Source organism: Alexandromys fortis, unplaced genomic scaffold (assembly GCF_014885135.2).
Source record: "Alexandromys fortis isolate MF-2015 unplaced genomic scaffold, M_Fortis_MF-2015_v1.1 scaffold_272, whole genome shotgun sequence".
NCBI classification, from domain to species: domain Eukaryota; kingdom Metazoa; phylum Chordata; class Mammalia; order Rodentia; family Cricetidae; genus Alexandromys; species Alexandromys fortis.
In genome coordinates, this window is record NW_026068149.1 from 1,409,207 (window position 1) to 1,431,925 (window position 22,719).

The window sequence follows — 22,719 nt, forward strand, 5'->3', positions numbered from 1 at the left end:
AAAAAGGAAAGTAAAATGTAAGTCTATGTTCTTCTTTGAAGGAACTCTGTTTTAACCAACTTTTAAATTACAGAGCCCTTGATGCTTCGTACAGTGGAGGAGCACTTGTCAATAAACTCCTTCGGTATTACCGGCATCAAAGTTGTCAGAAATCTTTAGAAACTTGACCATGAGAATGAAAATGGATCTGTCCAAAATCTCTGAAGATAAAAAAAAATGACCTCATCTTCCGCTTGCACATCCTCCCAGCTGTTGCCACCGCTGTCCCCAGCTTTACACCAAATAACAGAGAATAATTGATGAAATTGGAGGTCTCTGCCTATAAAGCAAATGCACTTGGTCTGATCTTCCCGCCATGCTATGCAGTTGCTTAAATTTTTCATCAAAGATTTTTGTCAAGAGATAGTGCAGAAAAAGTTAGTGGTTTGGTTGAGTAATTGGGAGTGGTCTGAAACAATATTGGGAAATACTCTGTGCTTTGAAGTCATAAACACTTTGTTCTTTGCGAGAGAGGCAACTCTTGCTAGTGGACAGTCTATAACTGACATTAACGGGCAGAGTGAATTTTTAGCAAAAGTGCTCTTAGTTTGGTCGATACATCAGTGTGGCATTTTAACAACATGCCTGTAACATCTTTCAGATCAGAAGGAAAAATCTCAGTCCCTTCGTGATTTTTTTTTATCCAGGAGGATGCTGCAGAAGAGAGACTAAGCTCAAACCATGCCATTCTACCTTGTTTACTGAAACTGGCAAGCTTGGTGTCCAGAACTACCATGTAAAAAGTCCAACTACCCTGGGGCAGCCATACCGGAGGGATTCTCAACCACAAGGAGAAGATACATGGAGCTGTTCTGGTTGGCATCACAGATGAACTCGGCCTTATAAGTCACGTCACAACAATGACATGTGCACGTGACGTCAGATGACATGCGAAGAAAGAAGCTACCAGGTGCTTCAGTCCTTTGGACACCTGTGTTCTGTGTGCCAGGTAAGGCCTAAAACATTGTGGGACAGATATCAGCTCTCTTCATTGAAATGTGTCCTAATTCATAGTCGACAGAATTCACAGATATGATAGCATGGCTTTTATTTTACATGATAAATTTTGGGTGGTTTATTTTATGCTAATGATAATATAGTAGTATTGAACTACAAATCGTGGAACAAAATGCACATTAGCTTAAGAGAAAATGTACTAGAAGATGTATTGGGAAAAGTACCGTGGGAGCCCTGAAACACTACCTCACAATTTTGCCTCTGTGAGAGCAAAACTGAGTCACGGTCCCATCTGCTCTGGTAAGATCTCTCATTGTGTACACATGCGTCCAAGTCTCCACAAGCTTAGAGATGGCAGATCTCACAACTGAAAATGCAACTGCACAACAACTATTAGGAATTTGCTTATACTAAATGATATTATCTGAGTGCAAATTCAAGTTGAAAGTGGGCATCTTATATTTAGTCTGGCCGCTGTACACATGCTACTCCCGAACAGTGACTAGATGTGACAGGGTTTGTTGTCGGGATTTTCTTTGGAGACAGAACACTCACATGAAGGATAACTTTGGTTCAGCAATTCTCCACTGGATCAATTGAACTTTCTTCAAACTGTACTGTAGTCCAAGACTTTTCTACCTAATTTTCCTTCCTCATTATTCTTTTCAAAAGGATTTGACCCTCAACTTGGCTACATGCCTCTCCTTGCCTCCTCTTGTTCTCTATATTTCTCCCACCAACATCTGCAGAAATTACACATCATAGTAATAACCATGGAACCCCACATAAATGAAATGTTGACTGACCAAACTATGCAGGGAGAACTATGGGTAAACTGAGTGCCAGGACCTCAAGGGTTCTCCAACACCTCCTGCTCATTTTTCCTTCCTGCTTCCCTCTGTTCTCACCAAGAACAGAGTACAGACTCCTCCTACCCTTAATGACAATTGCACATGGCAAATATTGCCAACCACTGTACATTCAAAATCTCAAGGCTGTGAGGCTTATTAACAGAAGAGCAACTCCCAGGATGAGCTGGGAAGATGAACCTGCACAGAAAACCGAAGTCTTCTGGAGCGGAAGAAGGTACACACTGAAACTGGGGGCTGCCGAGGTGAGGGTGAGGTGTGTTGTAGGGCAGAGAAGGAAAGAGCGTGCTCTTCAGAGAGGAACTCCAGGAATTCTCAAAGAGTTGGATACTACATGCATACACAGGGTGAGACGCCACAGGAATTCACAGGAGCTGAGAGGTCCCAGAGGTCTCAAAGTGCTTGGAGATGTTGCAATTGTAAATACTAAGAGTGACTGTCACTGAAAATGCAGAGAAGGGGTTAAGCCATCACAGGATGCACATCTTAGGAGTAGAGATCATATCTTGAAATAAGGTTTATTCTCAATTCACTCTAACAACGTGCATAGTCGAGCCCAAATAGGTCAAGTTGTTCTAGAAACTTGCCTATCAAAAAAAGCCCAGACTTTTCAAAGGAAAATCATATGTCCAGTACATTATAAAAAGTATTCAATGTGGAAAAACCCAGCTAGGAAGTAAAGTTATCAATAGAAATAATCTCAGGGATGATATAGGAGCTTGAATAAGTAGGCAGTGATTATAAATATCTTAATAATTTAAAGGGAAAGATGGATATTCCAATTGAAGAGATGAGGAATTGAGCACAAAAAACTAGAACAATAAAAAGCAAATGCAACAGAAAACTGTGACCTCTGAAACAAGCATCTTACCAAACAGACGTAAAAAAAGACTGACACCTGGAGAGGAGAGGAGGATGAACTCAGAGACAGTTTTGTAGCTGGAGGTTTCTCTCCCACCCACCAGTTTCCATATAACCACTCTGAGGCTTGATATTAACTACAAACTGTTTGACCTATTAGCTCAGGTTTATTATTAACTAGCTGTTACAACTTAAATTCACACATTTCTATTAGTCTATGTTTTACCACGAGGCTCATGGCTTATTACCTTACATCTTGCTTCTCTGGTACCTGCTGGCATCTTCCCTGACTCCTCCTTCTTTCTTTCTGTATTCAGTTTGGTTTTCCCACATAACTATATTCAGCCCTGCCACAGGACAAAGCAGATCATTTCCTAATCAATGGTCATAAAATATATTCACAGCATACAGAGGGGCATCCTACATTAACAACATAATGGAAACTATCAAACAAATGTATTATTGCAAACATTGTCTGTGTACATCCATCCTTAAGAGGCAAGTAAAAATCCTAAATTTGCAAGTTTAAATCTAAAGCAGGTGGGAAGCCACTAACTTTTTATTTACTGAAGACTCACTGTATATTGAATATATATTTTCATATATATTTATATTGTTGAATATAGATTGAACTATATATTGTTATACAGAAAAAAAGTAATTGGATTTTTGCACACCACTTTTTGTCTGCCCCCTAACCGTCTGTCTAAACACATGACACCTAGGGTGTAACAATTATTTAAGTCCTCAATAAAATGATTTATTTTAATATACTTGCCAGTACGCATTTATAAAATTAAATTTTTCTTCCTTTAGTATCAGCTAGTTAATCATACCACTCTATAGGCTTTAGGCTTTTCAGTCTGCTTGCAGAAAATGGAAGTCGATGTTTTCACATTCCTGTTCATTACTCAGACACTGAAGAGTGACCACATTGTAAGCATCCCTCCAAGAAACAGGATGGATGGTGCTGATGCAGATGGATAGCTAGAAAAAGGCTTTTACCTTTGGTACCTTTTAACTCCTCTTGTAAAAAGTGCATCCATTCCAGAGAAGATGGGTTGAAGGGTTTGCGATTCTGAGTCTGTCCAAGTCTGCCCTCTGCTGGTCAGAAAGAGATGTTGCGCTCTTCCATCATCTGAAAACAGTAAGAAAATTATTTGAGTCTTGTGCTTTGTGTATTTTTAATCCCATGGCATCTTGCTGGCACTGAAGAAAAAGAAGACAAGGGGAAAGGGAAAGAGAGAGAGAGGAGGGCAGGAGAGAGACAGACAGAGACAGAGAGAAACAGAGGCAGACACTGAGAGACTAAGTCTACTAGCAGGAGGGACTCCTTTTTCCCTTCACCCTGTGTTAGAGGGGAAAAACCTGTGTAGAGTCAAAGGTCCTGGGTCTTCCCTAGCCCTGCTGTGCTTTATGAAGTCAATTTACCTTAAACAAATCAGATTTATGCTAAAAGAACCTAAATTTCTTATCCAAAAACATTCAGCAGGACTAACTTCTCCAAAGGTCGACCATTTGCTTCACCGAGCATCCCCACATTGTCCTGTTCCTCGCTGTGAATTTACCTGCGGGAGTCAGAGCCCAGGGATCTCCCAATAGCTGCTCTGTGTAGTGGCATTTCATTGGTATTTTAATAAATAAATCCTGCCTGAAAATCAGCAAAGTAAACCAGTCACATTGGCCAGCCTTACAGACCAGACAGCAATGACACACACCTTTAATCCCAGTAGCCACACTAGCTTGCCACAGAGACCCTTAATCCCAGAACTAAAGAAGGCATATAAAATGGGAGGAGACAGCTCTCAGTCTCAGTCTCATTCTGAGATTCCTGGAGGCAGGATCACCATTTTTAACTGAGGTCAAGGCTTTCTTCACACACACACTCTGCAGAGGGGATGATGAGCAAGCTCAGCACATACAATACTCAGTTAAGATTTAGGAAACTTGTAAACTCCAATTCTCATGGGAGTCAGGTGTGAGGCATTGTGGGAGCATGGAGGAAGGAGAGAATAGTTTTTCCTTGTTTGCTATACTGGGATTTGACACCAGAGCCTCTGGCATACCAGACAAGTGCTCTATCATTAACTATATATCCAGTCCCTCAGAAACGTTTTGAAGCAGGCTTGGAGGCGCCTTGGAGGGGCCTTGTTTGAGTCTTATAGGATGAAATGATTTTATCATGGAGATATTGTGGAGGACAGTCCACATGGTGAGAACGGACAAAGAAAGGCACAAGAGACTTGTGTGTGCACACAAAGAGGCCCCGCTGTGCTGCAAGCATAGATTAGATATCCTGCCTTTGTCTCTGCCACACATTGGTGTACTGGGCCTTTTTTCCAAACAACCAGAACCCAGTGTAATGCTTAGCACATGGGCTAACTCTGCGTGCACAGTGATGGAACCGACTGGCTTTGAGTGGTCTCTCCATTGGGAGGCAATATCAGCCAAAGGCTTCTTTGCAAAGCGATAGATGATCGATCGGCAGGAGCCGGTCGTGAGCTATTGAGCCACACTGAGTCGAAAAGGTCATTAATAATGAAAAGAATTGAAGAAAATTAATTCGATTGCAAGATGGCATTGCTTAAATATGCAGGAAGCCAATTATGGCCTACCGTCATCCCTGCATACCCTGACCCTACTCCTGAACCTCGGTTCCTTCTTCCTCCTTTTCTCATGTGTGTACATTGGTGTCTGCATGTTCATATGTGTGTGCATGAATGTTGAGCATTCATATGGAGCCCCAAAGTCGATGTCAGAAATCTTCCTCAGTCACTCTTCCATCTTATTCTTTGAGGCAGGGACTGTCCCTTGAACCTTAAGCTCACTGGCCCAGTTGGTCTGGCTCTCCGGCTTGCTCTCGGTAGCCATCTCCCCAGCTGCAAACCCTCTGTTCTCGTAGTCCCCAGCTCCTTACCCAGTGCTCAGCACTGTGGATGCTTCACTTGCATTCCTCTGGCCGTGTGCTTCTCTTAGGTTGCAGGTTTCTTCTGTAGGCTGTGCTGCACAACCAAGCTGGGTCTTAGAAAAGAATGTGTCACTTTGAGATGCTAATAACACCCCTATTTTCATAAATGCAAGAAAAATGAGTAGATGAAAATGGTAGGCTCGTTCTCATAACATCTCTATTTAATTTCAAGGTCGGGAGCGAGCCTCGCGCCTGTTCTAGCGACGGGGAGACTACCCCAGACACAGCCAGCCATCTATAAGAAGTGGTGACGGATGGCTAGTTTCCCAGGTGTGATCATTTAATCCCATGAGACTTCTGTAAGAAACACTTGGCAACTTCAATTCAAAGGAGCATGTGTGAGCTGTTTTCCCATGCGTGGAAAATGGATTCTCAGCAAGCCATCCTCTCATCCCGGCTCTGCTGTTTCCGCGGACTCTGAGAACACCTTGGCAGTATTGGATGATTACGAGGAGGGTCCTGACCCAGAGGCACTGCCTATTGGGTAATCAGTGGGACCAAAGCCAGACACTGACTGTCTGAGTAGAAACGGGCAACAAGGGAATGAACACAGGCCGGCTAACTGCTGAGCTGAGCATATGCTGAGCTTGGTCAACAGCTCGTGGCTGCCCTCCTCCTCCCCACCACCTGGCTTGTTCTCTTGGAGAGAAGGCTCATCTGGCACCCACCAAGGCCCAGTAGGGAGCCATTCTACCTCAGACCACTTGAGCATCAAAATGTCACAAAACATGCTTAGACATCATAAGCATGGCAGTGGTGATAGAACCGCATGCATTAAGTATGCACTAGACACTTGGTGTGCACTGTCTCTAAGGGCTCTCTAATGCATGCTCTAGTCGTTCCCACAAGAGGGCAGTCAAAGTCAGAGAAACGAGGTACCTAAGTAACTTGTCCAAGACCATAGTAAACGACAGAGCTGGAAACTGAACCCTAGCAGCAAATCCTGTGTGCCTCATGCATTTACAGAACACAAGACCAGCGCTAAATGCTGGGAGCTAGGTGCTAGGGACAGCCACCCACTGAAGTTCTGCTCCTGCTTTGTGGTAGAACATCTTCACTAACATACTATTTGAGGGAGTTTCAAGTGTATTATGTTTCTATACTATCCCTCAAATGTTCAGGATTTCAGTTATTTCATCACGAGTTGACTCCCACAGCGACCTCTCTCATGCCTGTGGTCACTTTATCCTCCCGTTCCAGTCCTCCAACTCAGTACGTCCATAACCATCTGTTCTATACCCCTTTCCTATGGGGATCGATCTGTGGCTTCCAGTACCATATCTGACACATACTCTCTTTGGTTCCATCAGCTGTAGCTAGGTTACCATTGACATCTCATCTGTTATCCACATATAAGCAAATGCATTCCTCGTTTATCTCTTTCTCACTCATGACAATTTGTTTCCCAATCCTTTCATTCGCCTGCAAATTTCACGATACCTTTTTTAACAGCTTGTTAATACTGCGCTGTACCACATCTTTTCTCCATTTTTCTATTGAAGAGAATCTATAGGGCTTTGAATTTCTGACGGTTTTGTGTTGTGCAACAATGAAAATAAATGAGGAAATGCCTCATTGGTAGGGTAAAAAATCCTTTGGGCGTAAGCCCACGAGTGGGTTAGTTAGATCTGGAGAGAGATTGAGTGTCAACTTCTTGACAAACGGTCACACTGATTTTCATGGTCTGTATATGAGTTTGCACGCCTACCAGCTATCTACGAGTGTTCTTACTTCACATCCTTGCCAGCTCTGCTTTGGCTTCGCTTATGGATCTTAGTCATTCGAGATGTAAAATAAAATACCAGTATAGTTTTGATTTGCACTTTGATGGTTATTAAGGATTTGTTTCTCAGCCATTTGCGTTTCTGCCATAGAAAATATTCTGCTAAGAGGACTGCACTACACTTTTTTATTCATTTGTATCTTCTTGAGATCTTTAGAAATTTTGGACATTATTCTTCTATCTGAAATGCAGTCAATGAAAATATTTTTCTCATTCTGTATGTTACTGCATTATATAACTATGTTCTTTACCATGCAAAAGGGTCTCAAACATATTTACAAAACAGCATACAGGCAGGCACAGAATATACTCATATCACATACCATTAAGATACTACTCCTAACATGAACACTAATGATCATATTTTCTGTATGTCTATAATAAGCCTTGTCTAGGAAGAACTGTCTTTGACACTTCTACTTCAAACTCATTTGCAATGTCTGATGTAATCCAAGTCAACTATTACAATTGGTAAGCAAAGAATTGGTTTGATGACATAAGGTTGTTAGGAAATTTGCACAAGAGGAATCATAGCTGGGAATTTTGTGCCCAATGACATGGATCTAACCATAAAGGATATGAAATTATTACCCCTTAATTGTTACTTAAATGTAGGAGCTCAGATGTAGAGCCCCAGGTAGAGGGTGCTTAAGAATCCTCTGGGGGCCGGGCGATTGTGGCGCACGCCTTTAATCCCAGCACTCGGGAGGCAGAGGCAGGTGGATCTCTGTGAGTTCGAGACCAGCCTGGTCTACAGAGCTAGTTCCAGGACAGGCTCCAAAACCACAGAGAAACCCTGTCTCGAAAAAAAAAAAACCAAAAAAAAAAAAAAAAAGAATCCTCTGGGGGTAACCAGCAGACGGAAAGAAAAGTATTCCGAGAAGTACATACATCCCTTAGCAGTACCTACAACAATAAAGAGAGACTCATGGTTGTATTCACATAATTCATACATGACTTTCTCCCTGAATCTTCATGCTTCACTTTGCTCAGGCTCTCTTCTTAGTTTCCAGACAAAGATGTTGTCTTTGATCTTTGTCTTCTTGGTCCTGAACCTTTCCTTCCTTTACTTTAGGCTGATTGACCCCGTGTGCTTTTGGAGACTAAAAGACAAGAAAAACCTGGAAGGAGATAAAGAGGTTGATTGTTTATTTTCGATTTATACAGAGCATAGGTATGTGTTCTGGGATATTTGGGCTCTCTTGCCCTGGCAAGTTTTATTGTAGCTTTCTTGGCCAGAAATCTGCCTGACAAATTCAATGAAGCCAAGTACCTGACATTCAGTATGCTTGTTTTGTAGTGTCTGGGTCACCTTCCTCCCTGTCTACCAAAGCACCAAGGGCAAGGCTATGAAGGTCTTCTGTATCTTGGCCTCGAGTGCAGGGCTGCTTCTTTGCATCTTTGCCCCCAAAGTGCTACGTTATTTTGTTCAAACCACAGATAAATTCTTTTCATAAGTTCAGAAACACACACTCTAAAGCTGAAAATTTTTGAAGGCTCTGGAATCTCATTTGGGAAAAAAAAGTAAAAGGAGGAGTGATTGGGACGGAATAATGGGTAGATTAGTGTATCTTTCTTATTGTGAGTGTTTCCCAAATAAACGTGTTATCTTTATTCTAGGCTCTCATGGACTTCTTAATTATTCCTACAGAAAATATCCATTAAATTTAACTAATTTAATCCCTATAGTACATATGCCTACAAGATCACAAGGCTCCTTTCTACTGACTGAATATATGTCACAATATGAAGCTTTTTCTTATGAAGTTTCAGATTAGCTCCAGCTTAATTTCTTTGTGTCCTACTATGAAAGTATGTATATCCAGTGTCTTTATCCATGGGGACGTAGCATCTAGTTTTGACATACAATCAAGAGCATAAGCAATAGCTTTTATGACTTGTGGGCCTCAGGCACTAGGCCTAAATAGTTCATTTAATAATTCGATCTGCCTTATGGAGTCTCTGAGAGGGGATGTGCAGTCTTCCAGTGCAGAACTGCCATCAACATACCTGCTGGTATATGGGCTCTGTCTTCTAAACCACTAACATTCCAGGCAAGGGGCAACTTCTTATTACAATAGTGGTTTGGTTATTATGGGTTAATACAGTCTTCCAGTTGAATTTAATGGTTAATATATAAGAGGGAGTTCAAACCTGATAATGTAAGTGAGAACCAAAATCTGTGGCTGAAGATGCAACTTGTATATTTTTTCTTGAGGAACATAATGTGGTTGTCAAACAACATTCTAAACATGTGTGTTTATACCCATAGATCTCTGTTCTTGTCAGGCTCAACTCAGCCACTGGTAAAGCTCATGAGAAAAAGTTTCTGACATGGGACACAGTTTTGTTTTAATTAGCCATTTTTGGACATCCATAGTCACCCCTTCCAAGGCTTGGGATTACTGTAGAAGAGGTGACAGAAATAATATAAGAGCCAGCAGAAGGGGTGGAGTGTTCTCTAACGACTTCTCCTGAGATAAAAATTCCCAACATGCAGAAAACACCTAAACCAGAATGTAAAATGACTCTAAATAGATTCAGAGAATTGCTAAAGCTATCAAGACTAATAAAGATTCCCTCTTTTTGATTTTTTTCAGTCTATTCTTTTCCCTAAAAGAACAAGCTCCTTCCATTCTCTAGCCACTATGTTTATCAAATTATATTTATCTATATTTGGTAAATTTTAAACAAGCCTCCAAAATCTAACCACTTACTGCATGCTAAATTTGGTCTAATTTCTTGTAAATGCTCAAAATTTTCTCACTTTTTACAAAACATGAACGTAGCTGTCTTTCTACAGCCATGCTTTTCAGAAGACACTGGATTGTCTTTAAATGTCTTTAAAATGATAGCATTTTGCTATCTTGTTATTCATTTCATGTGCCATACTTAAGCTTCTATAGGTTGGTGGGCGAAATCAGTTTTCTCTATATCACAATAAAATGCTTATTATAAAGTGGAGACTATCTTTGCAAATTGGATGAACAGGTAACTCGCGGTACAGTGATTGGTCCAAGGAAAATGTGTCATATTACCAAAATCTTTTAAAAACGTTGCAATACTCAAGGGTAAATTAGACTGTGACCGATTAAGTTAGTTTAACAAATGGAATATCAGAAGATGTTGGAACATGTTGAATCGCGGACTTTGGGTGAAGGTGTAGCTGAAAAACTAGAAAAGGACTGGTAGATTCTGGAATCCAAGCCCTTGATAGCTTTGGATTTTTACTCCTATTTCAATGTATAAAAAGTTGTTTTAGATTTAGAATCTATTGAGGACTAGAGAACACAGTAGTAATGAATGTATTTAAGAATCCATCTATCAGTTAAACACAAAACTTTGCTGGAAAATTAAGGTTGTTATAGTTACTCTTGATTGTTAACTTGGTGGGACTTTGAACCAGTATGATAAAAAAAAACTCTGAGAACTTATATCAGGTATTATCTACACTGGTGAGTGACATTGGGTTGAATGACGTAGGTGGCAGTACTACAATGTCTGGGTCCCTGGATTGATTGAATATAAAGGAAAACATGAAATAAGCAGAAGCATCCGTCTTTGTCTGTTTCTTATCCAAAAATGTGATGAAATTAGTTGCTTCATGATCCCATCACATAAATTCCCAACCAAGGCAGACTATACCTTGAAGCTATGAAAGAAAATAAGAATTTCCATGCTTAAGGTCATGTTAACATTAACCAGTCACCAGTCCAAGAACTATTGAGGATATGTCTACTAAGAAGATATTTTTCTTAATAGGGTACATTTGCTGCAACTGGGATATATTGGTTGGGCACATGTTGACTGAGCTTACCAAAAATGATTTTGTTTAGAATACATGTAATGAAGGAAATTAATGGATCTTCATATGTATTATTAAAACGGAGCAAATGAAGCTCATTGTTGTGACTGCATTAAATCAGAACATGTGTTGTGGAATTCAGTTGTTGTTTCTTTCCAAATGTTTAACTGCGTAAAAGCTTAATTCTTAGTTTGAGCCAGTGGGTATGGCGATAAGATGAAGAGAGGAAACATCGTTTGGGGGTATCACATGTCACACCACTCACTCTGGTTCCTTTGCTCGATGTCTTCTTGTCAATTATATTTATATCATCCTGATGATCTTCTTCCAGAGGATGTATAATTGAGTCACATGACCAAAGCAAAGTACATGATAACTGAACATTCATGCTGCAATGGTTTAGATATGTAAAACTGTTTCCTTCATATAGTTTCCACAAGAAATGCTTCACTATATGTCAGAACAAGTTTGTTTATACCGCACGATTGTGAGCAAACCCTGTGTAGCATCTGTTCTTGTGAATCATAAGTGCATGCTCCATTGATGTAGGACAATGCCTACGCAATAATACTATTTCCAATCATGAACATTATTGTTCATATTGCCTGCATGTCTGTAATAAGATCTGTCTAAGAATAACTGTTTCTTACACTTCCATCTCAAAACCTGCCTTGAATATGTTATGGTATCCAAGTCAGCTTTTCAAATGGGAATTAGAGAATTGGTTTGATGAATAAGGCTTTTTAGCATATTTGCCCAAGATGAATCATCTCTGGGGCCTTCAGGTTCACTGAAACAGAGGGAACCATGAGGGATACAGAGGGAAAGATAATTGTAAGCAAAATAATTACCCGTTTCTTGTCACCTGAACATATGAACTCAGATGCAGAGCCTCAGGACAGAAAATACTTAAGAATCCTCCAGGGTGAACAGTGGACTGAAAAACACCACTGAGAGAAGTACAGGCACTCTAGTAGAAACTGCAGTGATAAAAAGAGACACCTGGATCCGGGCAGGCATAACTGATACATGGGTTTCTGTCTGCTCTCCATGCTGCGCTTTGCCCAGGCTCCCAGCTGGAGACTTGACAAAGATGCTTTCTTTGATCTTTGTCCTTTTGGGCCTGAAGCTTTCCCTCATTTTCTGCAGGTTGACTGACCCCAAGTGCTTTATGAGAATAAAAGACAAGAACAACCCAGAAAAAGATACAGAGGAACATTGTTTCTTTTCTATTTATACAGAGGATGGGTATGTGAAGAATGATGATTTCAGTGAGAATCTAGAAAAGAAGTAAGTACATCTTTCATTCATTAATTTTGGTTAAGTATGGGAGATGTTGTATTCTATGGGCACTGAGAAATAGACCGTAATTCTGTGTCTTCAATCTGTGTTGTCTTCCTTTCTCTATGATATTACCCAAATCTATTTCATGATTTACTGCTGGTTATCATTTTTTGTTTGTTGTTTGTAATTTCTGAGTCAACATTTCCAGGGAGAGGCTGAATGAATCTTTCAGGCAGGTTACCATTATAGATCTAATGGTTTGTAGAAAAGTTAGTTTTTTACCTTACTCTTTTGATAAAAGGCAGAGTCCCTCCAAGAGATGTCTTTGTGAGCATTTGTCTTCTTTGTTATTTGACAGCTTTATTTAGATTGTCTTCATACACATAGGTATTTTAAGAAGCTTATACTGTTCTAGGTTTCCACTCAATGAACATGGTTCAGAAAAGGTCTCCAGAGTAGCATGTAAAGTCCTCAGGGTATATATATCCAAGAGAGGTATACTGGGTAGCATTAAGTCAACTTGACACGATCTAAAGCCATCTGAGAGCAAGGAACCTCAATGAAAATGATGTTTCTAAAGGACTGGGCTCTAGGCAGGCCTGTGGGGCATTTACTTAATTAGTAATGGATGAAGTAAAGTACAGCACATTGTGGGTGGAAGCTTCCCTGAGCATGTAGTCCTTATTAGGGCCATGAAAAAAGAGAATGAACATGGCACGAAGAACAGGCCAATACCCTACGCAACCCCCTGCGTAGCCTGTATGTCAGATTCGGCCTCTTGTTCAGAATCTGATACAATCAACTTTCTTCTACCAGTAACAATGGATATATTTGATATCCTTGACCACCTTCTATCTATAACATGGATATGGAAGTGTGACACAAATAAGCACTTTCCTTATCGTCCTGCTTTTTCGTCATGGTGCTTTATCACAACAATAGAAACCAAAATCAAGACAGGTAGTATAGCTGGATCTTGACATAGATCTATACCAGGGTTCCCAAGAAACTGCCACACTGCTTTGCATAACCCTGTAAAAGTTTGGATTCCCATCATTAATGGATGAATGTTCCCATTACTCTGCATTCTTGCAGCATGGGTTGTAAACAGAGACTGCTCATTTCTTTCCTCGCTGCCCAGCCCCGAAATAATCACACAGAAACTATATTAATTGCAATACTGTTTGGCCAATAGCTTAACTGTATTTATAGCTAGCTCCTACATCTAAAATTAATTGGCTGAAAGCAGTTTCTTTATTAACCAATAGCAATCAAACATATTCAAAGTATACAGAAAGGAATCCCGCATCAATGAGTTGACATTTGTTTGATTCCTGTTGGCCATTCTGACTAACATATCAAATTTCAAAGTACTCCTGATTTGAACTTCCCTGATGACAAATGGCTTGACTGTTTTCTTTATGTTTTCTCAGATATTTGAGTTGCCATTTTTAAGAGTTATGTTTAGACCTCCACCACCTATGTGGCATTATTCATCTTTTTCTTTTTGATATATATTTACTGTTTTCTCATCTACTGCATCCTGATGACGGTTTTCATTCCCTCCACTCTTCTCATTTCTTTGAGCCTGAGCAGGGTGGGGATGAATCAGCATGGCCTTCTATCTACATTTCACATGATTACTATGTGCCCCTGAGATGACTCAGGCCATAGAAATTAGCACACCCCAACTGCACATACATAGACAACTGAGCAAGACATGACTCTTGGCAGCAGCTTGGGCCTGGATGAAACCATGGTCCCAAATCACAGCACATGTCACCCAGATCTATATGTCTCCTGCTGCAGAGTGGCTTCCAAACTCCAACAACTCCACAGACTGTGGTCCACATCCAGGGCATCAGCATGGGCTCTAGTGGCAACCTGAGCCACAGCGTTTTAAACAGACACCAGTCACAGGTGGACCACAGACCCAGACATGACTCCAGACAGCTGCTCAGACTAGTCAATATTCTGGCTCTAGATAGGAGCTCTAGCCATCAGATCAGGATGACTCTGGAAGTGGCATGGCCTCTGGTTACCAACAAGGCCACAGGTTGCATCCCAGATGCCAGGTTTATGTGGTCTTCGGTGGTGACAAGGGTCATAAATTTTTATACCTATTTTGGCTGCTGTAATACCATGACCCAGACCTGGTTCTTAGCAGTAGCCAAAGACTGATTATCACCATGGTACCTTTGGGTACTGAAAATCACCAAGATCAGCACAAACAGTGACAGTGGTGCCCTTGGACATCAACACAGCACCAGGTGGCCACCCAGTCTGCTGGAATCAGCATGACCCTCAATGGAACCACGAGCCACAGACAACCCAGATCCTGTCTGCAGTATGGTCACAGACACAGTCATGGCCCCCAGCTGCACAGGTTTGGATGTCACCATGGTACCAGGCAGTAGTAAGTACCCCTCAAATCTGTATGGCACTGACTGCTGTATAACCTCTGGGATCCAATATCATCCCAGGTGGGTCATCAGACCCTGGGAAACCACATGGCCTTTGGCAGAAGCAGGAGTCATGGAAGTCGACTCTGGCTTTTCTAAGACTATGGACCCAGACGTAGCCCTTGACAGTAGCCTGACATGAACATCACCATGGACCCTTACAGCCTATCCTCACTGCCTTCACTTCTTCCTTCCTGCCTCTTTTCACAGTACATAAGCCGCTTCTCTTTCTCCCCCATCCCTCTACTACATTTTCCCATCATAATGGGCACACCTGTCTGACACCAAAGGCTCCTGGCCCTTGAGGACCCTGTCTGCCTAGGCCCCACTTAAGTAGAACTCAGGTTTGGTCTTCTCAATGTCCCACCAGGATTTCCTGAATGGCATGTGTCAAGAACTTTTTAGATTTAACATTTCGATATATATATGATAGAAGAAATAGATAAATCTATATATAGGACAGGGTTTCTCTGTGTAACAGCCTTAATAGTCCTGGTGGAACTAGCTCTTGTAGCAAAGAGATGTGCCTACCACTGCCTCCTGAATACTGGGATTAAACGTACATGACACCACTGTCCACCTTCTTCTTTCATATCTTTACCTACTGAAATTCTCTTTTTCATCTCTTGTATTCTGTTCATTATGTTTACTTCTGAAGTTCCTGTATTCTCACCCAGGTTTTCATATCCAGGAAACTATCACTTAATGTTCTCTTTATTGCTTCCATTCCCATTTTCAGGTCTGGAACAGTGTTGATTGTTCCCTTCAATTGTTTGTTTTTCTTGACTTTCGTTAATGGATTTATTAATTTTCTCTTTAAGGACCTCTATCAACTTCTTAATGTTGGTTTTAAGATCCTTTCCTTGTGTGTCAGCTGTGTTGGAATATTCGGGGGCTTGTTCTAGTATGATAACTGGGCTCTGGAAGTGACATACTGCCTTTGATGTTATCGATTTTATTCCTAAACTATTGTCTAGGTATCTGGGTTTGGGGTAATTATATGCCTAGGTGACAATTTCTAAGTTTGTCTTTGTTGGATGAGTGTTCTGTTTCTTTTATGGACTTCTAACCAGTGTATCTTGTAGATATCAGGGTCTCAGCCTGATTTGGGGTTGAAGACACAACAATGAGAAGGGCCACTGGTTTGGTGATATGTTGGGGGAAAACCAAGAGAATGAGGAGTATCCCCAGGCAAGCACTCTACCTGCAGTTTAGGTGGCTTGCATAGCCTCTGGTCAAACAGGGCATCTCTGCCTTAGTTAGGGTCTGGAACATGGTGAGGAGGAGGAGAAGGAACTGGATGGAAGAGGGATATGAGTTGGGGTATCTGGGCACTGACAGAGTGGGAGTGGTCCGTGGATGGATAGCCTACATGGAGCTCTAGACGTCAACATGGCTGCTGCTCTAGCAGGTTACTCTGCTGGAGGTGCTGGCAAGAGCTGATAAAATGGAGGGGTAGAGGGGAGTAGTGTGGGCAGGCACTGAGAGATTGAGGCCTCCCTGGAGTTCTGACAGATAACATGACCTTTTCCAACATGGTATCTCAACTCATCGCCACGTTTTAAATTAAATTGTTTCTCTTCTTGATGTCTTTTTTGTTTCTTATTTCAGATATTAGCACTCCATTGGATGTTTACTTGGCAAAAACATCTTTTTCCATTCTGTTGCCTGCAACTCTCGTCTGGACGATGGTGTTCTTTGCCATATAAAACCTTTACAGTTTCATGAGATCCTACGATTGTTTTGGGGCTGCAGGTCATCTGTCAAAATCTCTTGTCGTACAAATGAAGGATATTTCACTACTTTCTATTCCAGCGGAGTTAGTGTATCTGGTCTTAAGCTGAGGTTTTCTATCCATTTAGAGTTGAGTTTTGTGAGGGGTGAGAGTTACAGATATTTTTCTGTTCTAATTCATGCAGCTGTGTCTTTACCCAGCAACATTTATTGAAGATGCTTTTTATATTTTCCAGTGTGTATTTCTAGTTTCTTTATCAAAAAGTAGTTGTCCATAGGTATATGGCTTTCTGTAGTGGTTTTCAATTCCATTCTATTAATCAACATGTTTTTTGTGATAATAACTTGCTCCTCTTAATACAATGTAAGCTCAGGGATTGCGATGTTGCCACAGTTGTCTCAATGTCTAGGACTGGTTTAAGCTGTCCTGCGTTTTTCTTTGTTTCCATAGAAGCTGAAAATTCTTTCAAGATGTAAAAAAGCTAATTCATAAACAATGCCCTATGTCATTTGAAATATGAATTCTTCACAGAACAGTAATAGCAGGGAGTTAATTAAAGAACTCAATTTTAAAGCACATGTCACTCTCCAGTATAGAATGGCAAGGACCTAGAAAATGTGGAATAATTTCAGGTCTTTCTGAAAAAAAAGAGAAAATTATAAGAGATACAGGAATAATAAACAGCACAAAAAAGTTCTTTAAGCATGAGAAACAGAAACGTGGAGAGAAGACAGATAATTCAGAATTCAATACCAGCCACACTTGATATCTTGTTATTTGAATATTTACAATAATCAGAAAGCAGTGCAGAAAATACGGTAGATGATGCAAAAAGAAAAATAGTAATACACAAAATACTGAAATGATGCATTATTGTTAAATAAGATTTTCAAACTCTATAAAAATTATACCAATGCAGTTTTAACCAGTTAAATATGTAAATGAAAGACAAAAGCTAAAGTGAATGTATTAGAGAATTGTAACATATCAATACAAATCTGAAAGTACTAGAACCCAGGGACAATTCGCTGATAACCAACTACGATTGTAGAATGAAATGCATCAGTACAGTCTAAGGGTCCGGGTGAAGAGAAAGGAGTCATCCCTTTCAGGAAAAAGCTGTACTTAGAACCAATTTTATATCATGCAAAATTGCAAAGTCTCAAATAGAGAAAAAAGGAAAACTCTGTAAAAGTAAGGAGGAAAAGTAATAATGATTGTGCTATTTACATTAGCTATGATTATGCTAGAAATTTCCGAACTTTTGACACAGAACGATTTGTCCACATGTTCTCTATGCCCATAACAACATCATGCCATTGGTCAGTACTGCCTCTGTGTAAAAGAGTATAACTACCTTGATAGCAGATGATACAGATTTATTTTTGCAAATATGTAATGTACTAGAATTACAGCACACATGTATGAGCAGATTCAATATTGATCAGGACATCTTTTCTGTTCCGTGGACTGCATAAAGACTTTCATAGTGTTCAGAAAATAACAGGATGAATCTGTAGGAAACCTCAAAGTAACAGAATCCAATCAATTGATAGAAAAAAAGAACCAACCACCCTAAAGAAACAAAAAATTTAATAAAATAGGATCTTTATATTCCTCCCCATGTCTCACATCATAATAGACCACAATACAAGGACTTGTGTATATTATGATAGCAATGGGTCAAGAAAAGATAGTTCAGTGCTGAACCCACACTGAGTGTAATTAAGATTATCATGTTTGAAACCTAATCTCTTTTCTGTGATTACTCTTTTCTGTTTTCAGGTTGACACCTGACAACATCAACTTGATTTTCTCTCTTTATTTTGCCATGGAAGAAATCAATAGGAATCCTCATATTTTACCCAACATTTCTCTGCTAGTTAACATTAAGTGTAATGTGTTTGTTGATCACAGAAAGACTATTTTATCTTCAAAAAGAAGTGAATACTTTCCTAACTACTACTGCTCAGAAGAGAGAACATATTTAATTACCCTTACAGGACCACAGTGGCAAACATCTGCCGCTTTTGGGTTCCACCTCTACCTTTCTAGAACTCCAGAGGTAAGCCTGGGTGGATTAATTTTAATGAGGTATTTTTCCCTTCAAGCTGATATTCTGGGTACGAATGGTGATAGAAAGACAAAGATTGGGTTTATGTCTTTTCTGATTCATAAAGCATAAATACTCAAACACGATGGGAAAAACTTTATAAGAAATGGACATGGGAGGGAACATAAATGGAAAACAATTATCAAAAGTTTTAATCTATAATATTTTGGATAATCACGAATAATTTGATATGATTTTAATAATTGAATGAAGAAGTCATAACTTTGAGCTCACCCAGCATTTGCTTAGCACACATAGATCTTAAACTGAGAGTGATCCTTCCATCTTCTTCACACTGTTGCTTATGGTCTCTGTCTTTCAGCTTTACTATGGGTATTTTAATCCTCGTCTGAGTGTCCATGAAGAATTTCCTCATCTCTACCAGATATCGCCCAAGGACACATCTCTAGCACTGGCCATGGTGTCCCTAGTGGTTCACTTCAGATGGAACTGGGTGGGAATGGTCATTACAGATGATGATCGTGGAACTCAGTTTCTTTCCGAATGGAGAGGAGTGATGAAAAGAAAAAATGTCTGTTTAGCATTTGTGGCTATTGTTCCACTGAGTACAGAATTATACTTTAAAATGTTTAATAGAAATTTAAAGAAGGTCATGACATCATCAGCAAAAGTAGTGATTGTCTATGGAGACAGAGATACTAATATGCCATTCAACTTTTGGATGTGGAGACCTCTAAAGATTCAGAAAATCTGGGTCAGTGTGTCACAATTTGATATGTTCATAGAAGGAGATTTCATGCTTAACTCCCCTGATGGGATTTTCATTTTCTCTCATCAGCATTCTGAGATGTCTGGTTTTAAACAATTCCTGCAGACAGTGCGTCCTTTAAACTATAGTGATGAAATTTCTCTTGTAAAACTAGGGTGGAGTTATTTTAAATGTTCTTTACCATCGTCTAATTGTAACCAAATGAAGAACTGTCCAACAAGAACCCTATTGAAATGGTTATTTAGGACACCGTTTGGAATGTGCATGAGTGATACAGCTCATAACTTATACAATGCAGTGTATGCTGTGGCCCACACACTCCATGAGATGCTTCTGCAAGTAGACACATGGCCAAAGAATGCTGGTAAGAAGCTGGAACTTGACTCCTGGAAGGTAATGTGTCTTATACAGAAAGGCATGAATGTCACAGAGATGCTGTTCTTGAAAGGAACCACAAGGTCCAAATCTATGCAAATAAGGAAACTTTTTCCTGAGTTCATATGTGTCTTTACCCTGGCATTGCATATAGGGCAGATCATGTTAGTGCCACCAAATATCATACACATAACGCTGGCACCCAAGTCAGCATTTTACAATCTTAGTCAAAAATGTTCTTTTCAGCGGTTGTAACCATACAGTTTTTTACATTTGAAAAGAAATATTTTCTCATGAAATTATTAAATGGCAATAATAAAATGACTCCCCTTTGATGTGATCAAAAAGTTTCTTATCAATGTAGTAAAATAAGATAATATAAATATAACATGGCTCTGCCATTTTTTAACAACTAAGGATTTCAATTTTTTAAGCCATGATTAAATAAAACTATTAGTAGAAAGAACTTGGGAATGTAAAACTAGATTTCAGGCATACAATTCAGATGTGCATGTTTAAAGACATCTATAACTCCAGCAAGAAATTCGTATTTTTAAAGCATAGGGAATCTTTCCATGATCATGGAATTTCTCCTTTTTTTTACTAAGTACTTTAAAAAAGTTATATTTTAGGAGAGGCTAATGAAAATTGGGGTGATTATAATATTTTATTGTCCTTCTTAATAGTTTAGCATACTTGAAACTAAAATGACAAGTATATTTTAGATGTTCTCTCTTCTGAAGAACATACAATTTGAAAATCCTGCTGGAGACCTTGTGACCATGAACCAGAAAGTAAAACTGGATACAGAATATGACATTTTCTACATCATGGATTTTCCCCCGAATTTTGGACTTAAAATGAAATTAGGAAAGTTTTCCCGTCATTTTTCAAGTTATCAACAGTTATATATGTCTGATGAAATGATAGAGTGGGCTACAGATTTTAGACAGGTGAGTTGTTCCTAACTCTAAGGCTTTACACGTGCCAAAAATACCTAAAAGCACATGGTCTGCTCACGGTTCCTCATGGCATAAAGCATTTTGTCATTTATTCATTTTCTAACTCCTTTCCAACCCCTCTCTAAATCTCTCTCTTTCTCTATCTTCTTCTCTTTTTCCCTTATTTGACAAAATATAAATGAACAAACCTTCATTTTATTTTACAAAATAATAAAATTTTGTTCTAATGTTTTATTGATAGATTCTTTTCTCATACAATATATACTGAGTATAGTTTGCCCTCCCAATACTCCTTCTAATTTCTCCATCTCCTTCCTCCTCTCCAGTTCTACTCCCTTTGTGTCTCTCAGCAGGAAATACAGGATTCTTAGAAATAAAAAACAAACACAGTAAAACTAAATACAATAAAATCAAGGAGAAACTATTATATTGAAGTTGGTCATGTCAACCCAACAGGAAGAAAAGAGTCCCATGAGTTAGAAAAAGATTAGAGACCACCTATTCCCTCACCGGAGTCTCACCAAAACTCTAACATAATATTTTGATATATATGCAGAGCACCTGTTAGAGACCCAGGCAGGCCCTGTGTTTCTTGCTTCAGTCCTTGTGAGCTCATATGTGCCTTCCTTAGTGATTCAGAGCCTCTGCTCCTGTTGTCCTCTATCTCCTCTGGCTGTGAGAAGTTTTCTATTTCCACTTCTACAGGATTCCTTGAACTTGAAGGGGAGAAATCTGAGGAAGACTTAAACTTAGACAATCCACATAATATCTGGCTGTGGTTTCTGAATCAGCCCTGAACTCCTGTTGGAGGAAGTATCTTTGCTGATGACTGGTTGAGGGACTGATCTGGGAATATAACAGATCATCATTAAGAATCATGTTACTGATTTTTGTTTTTAGACCAATGAGTATTTGTTCTCTGTTCGTTCCAGTCTCTGGCTCATAGTTCCCCAAGCTGTGCGAGGTATGAATTCCTTCCCACGGAGTGGATAAAGGTCAAACCAAACATTGGTTGTCTACTCTTATGAATTCTGTGCCATTATGACCCTATCATATTTGTTGGCAGGACAGATTTTAGGTCAAATGTTTTGTAGGCTGCTTTGTCCTTTGTGTATATACCTCAAAATTGTTAGCTGGGTCTGGAGATGGACTTAGTCTCATCTTTCTGAGAAACTGACATTTTTATTTTCACGCTGCATGTACAATTAGCACTCTCACCAGCAGTGGAGGAGTGTTCCACTTATTCCACGTTCTTACCAGCATTAGATATTGCTTGTGTTATTAAACTTACCCAATCTGAAAGGTATAGAATGATTCTCAAGGTAGTTCTGATTGGCTTCTCCCTGATTGATAAGGATATTGAACATTTATTTAAGTGATTCACAGCCTTTTGAGATTCTGTATTGAGAATTCTTTGTTTAAATCTATTTCACAATTTTAAATCGGATTTTGTTCTTTTATTGATTGAGTTTCTTTTATAATTTCAATATTAGTTCTCTTTCACATCTCAAGTTGATTAAAAAAACCTTTTTAAATCCTATAGACTTTCTTCTGTCTTCATGAAGATGGATTTTTCTTCATATAATTGTTTTAGTTTAAAATGTACCATTTATTGTTAATCTTAATCCTGCATTTTCAGTGTTCTATTTAGAAGTCATCTCATTTGCCAATGCATCCAAGGATGCTCCTCATTTTCTCTTCTTTCAGGTTCATTGTATCCGGCTTGATGCTGAGGTCTTTGATCCACCTAGACTTGAAATTTGTTCTGGGATAAGC

General features: G+C 39.5%; 1 protein-coding gene across 1 annotated transcript in view; it reads left to right on the forward strand.

Moving 5' to 3' along the window:
* The first annotated feature begins 8,464 nt into the window (after positions 1–8,464).
* Positions 8,465–22,719, forward strand: part of LOC126491509 (vomeronasal type-2 receptor 116-like) — a 27,773-nt gene continuing 13,518 nt past the window's right edge. The window contains exons 1-5 of the mRNA XM_050127227.1: positions 8,465–8,616; positions 12,496–12,572; positions 18,549–18,828; positions 19,199–19,999; positions 20,707–20,934. Coding sequence (XP_049983184.1) covers positions 8,497–8,616; positions 12,496–12,572; positions 18,549–18,828; positions 19,199–19,999; positions 20,707–20,934 — 1,506 coding nt within the window. The 5' untranslated portion in view covers positions 8,465–8,496. The remainder of the gene's footprint in view (positions 8,617–12,495; positions 12,573–18,548; positions 18,829–19,198; positions 20,000–20,706; positions 20,935–22,719) is intronic.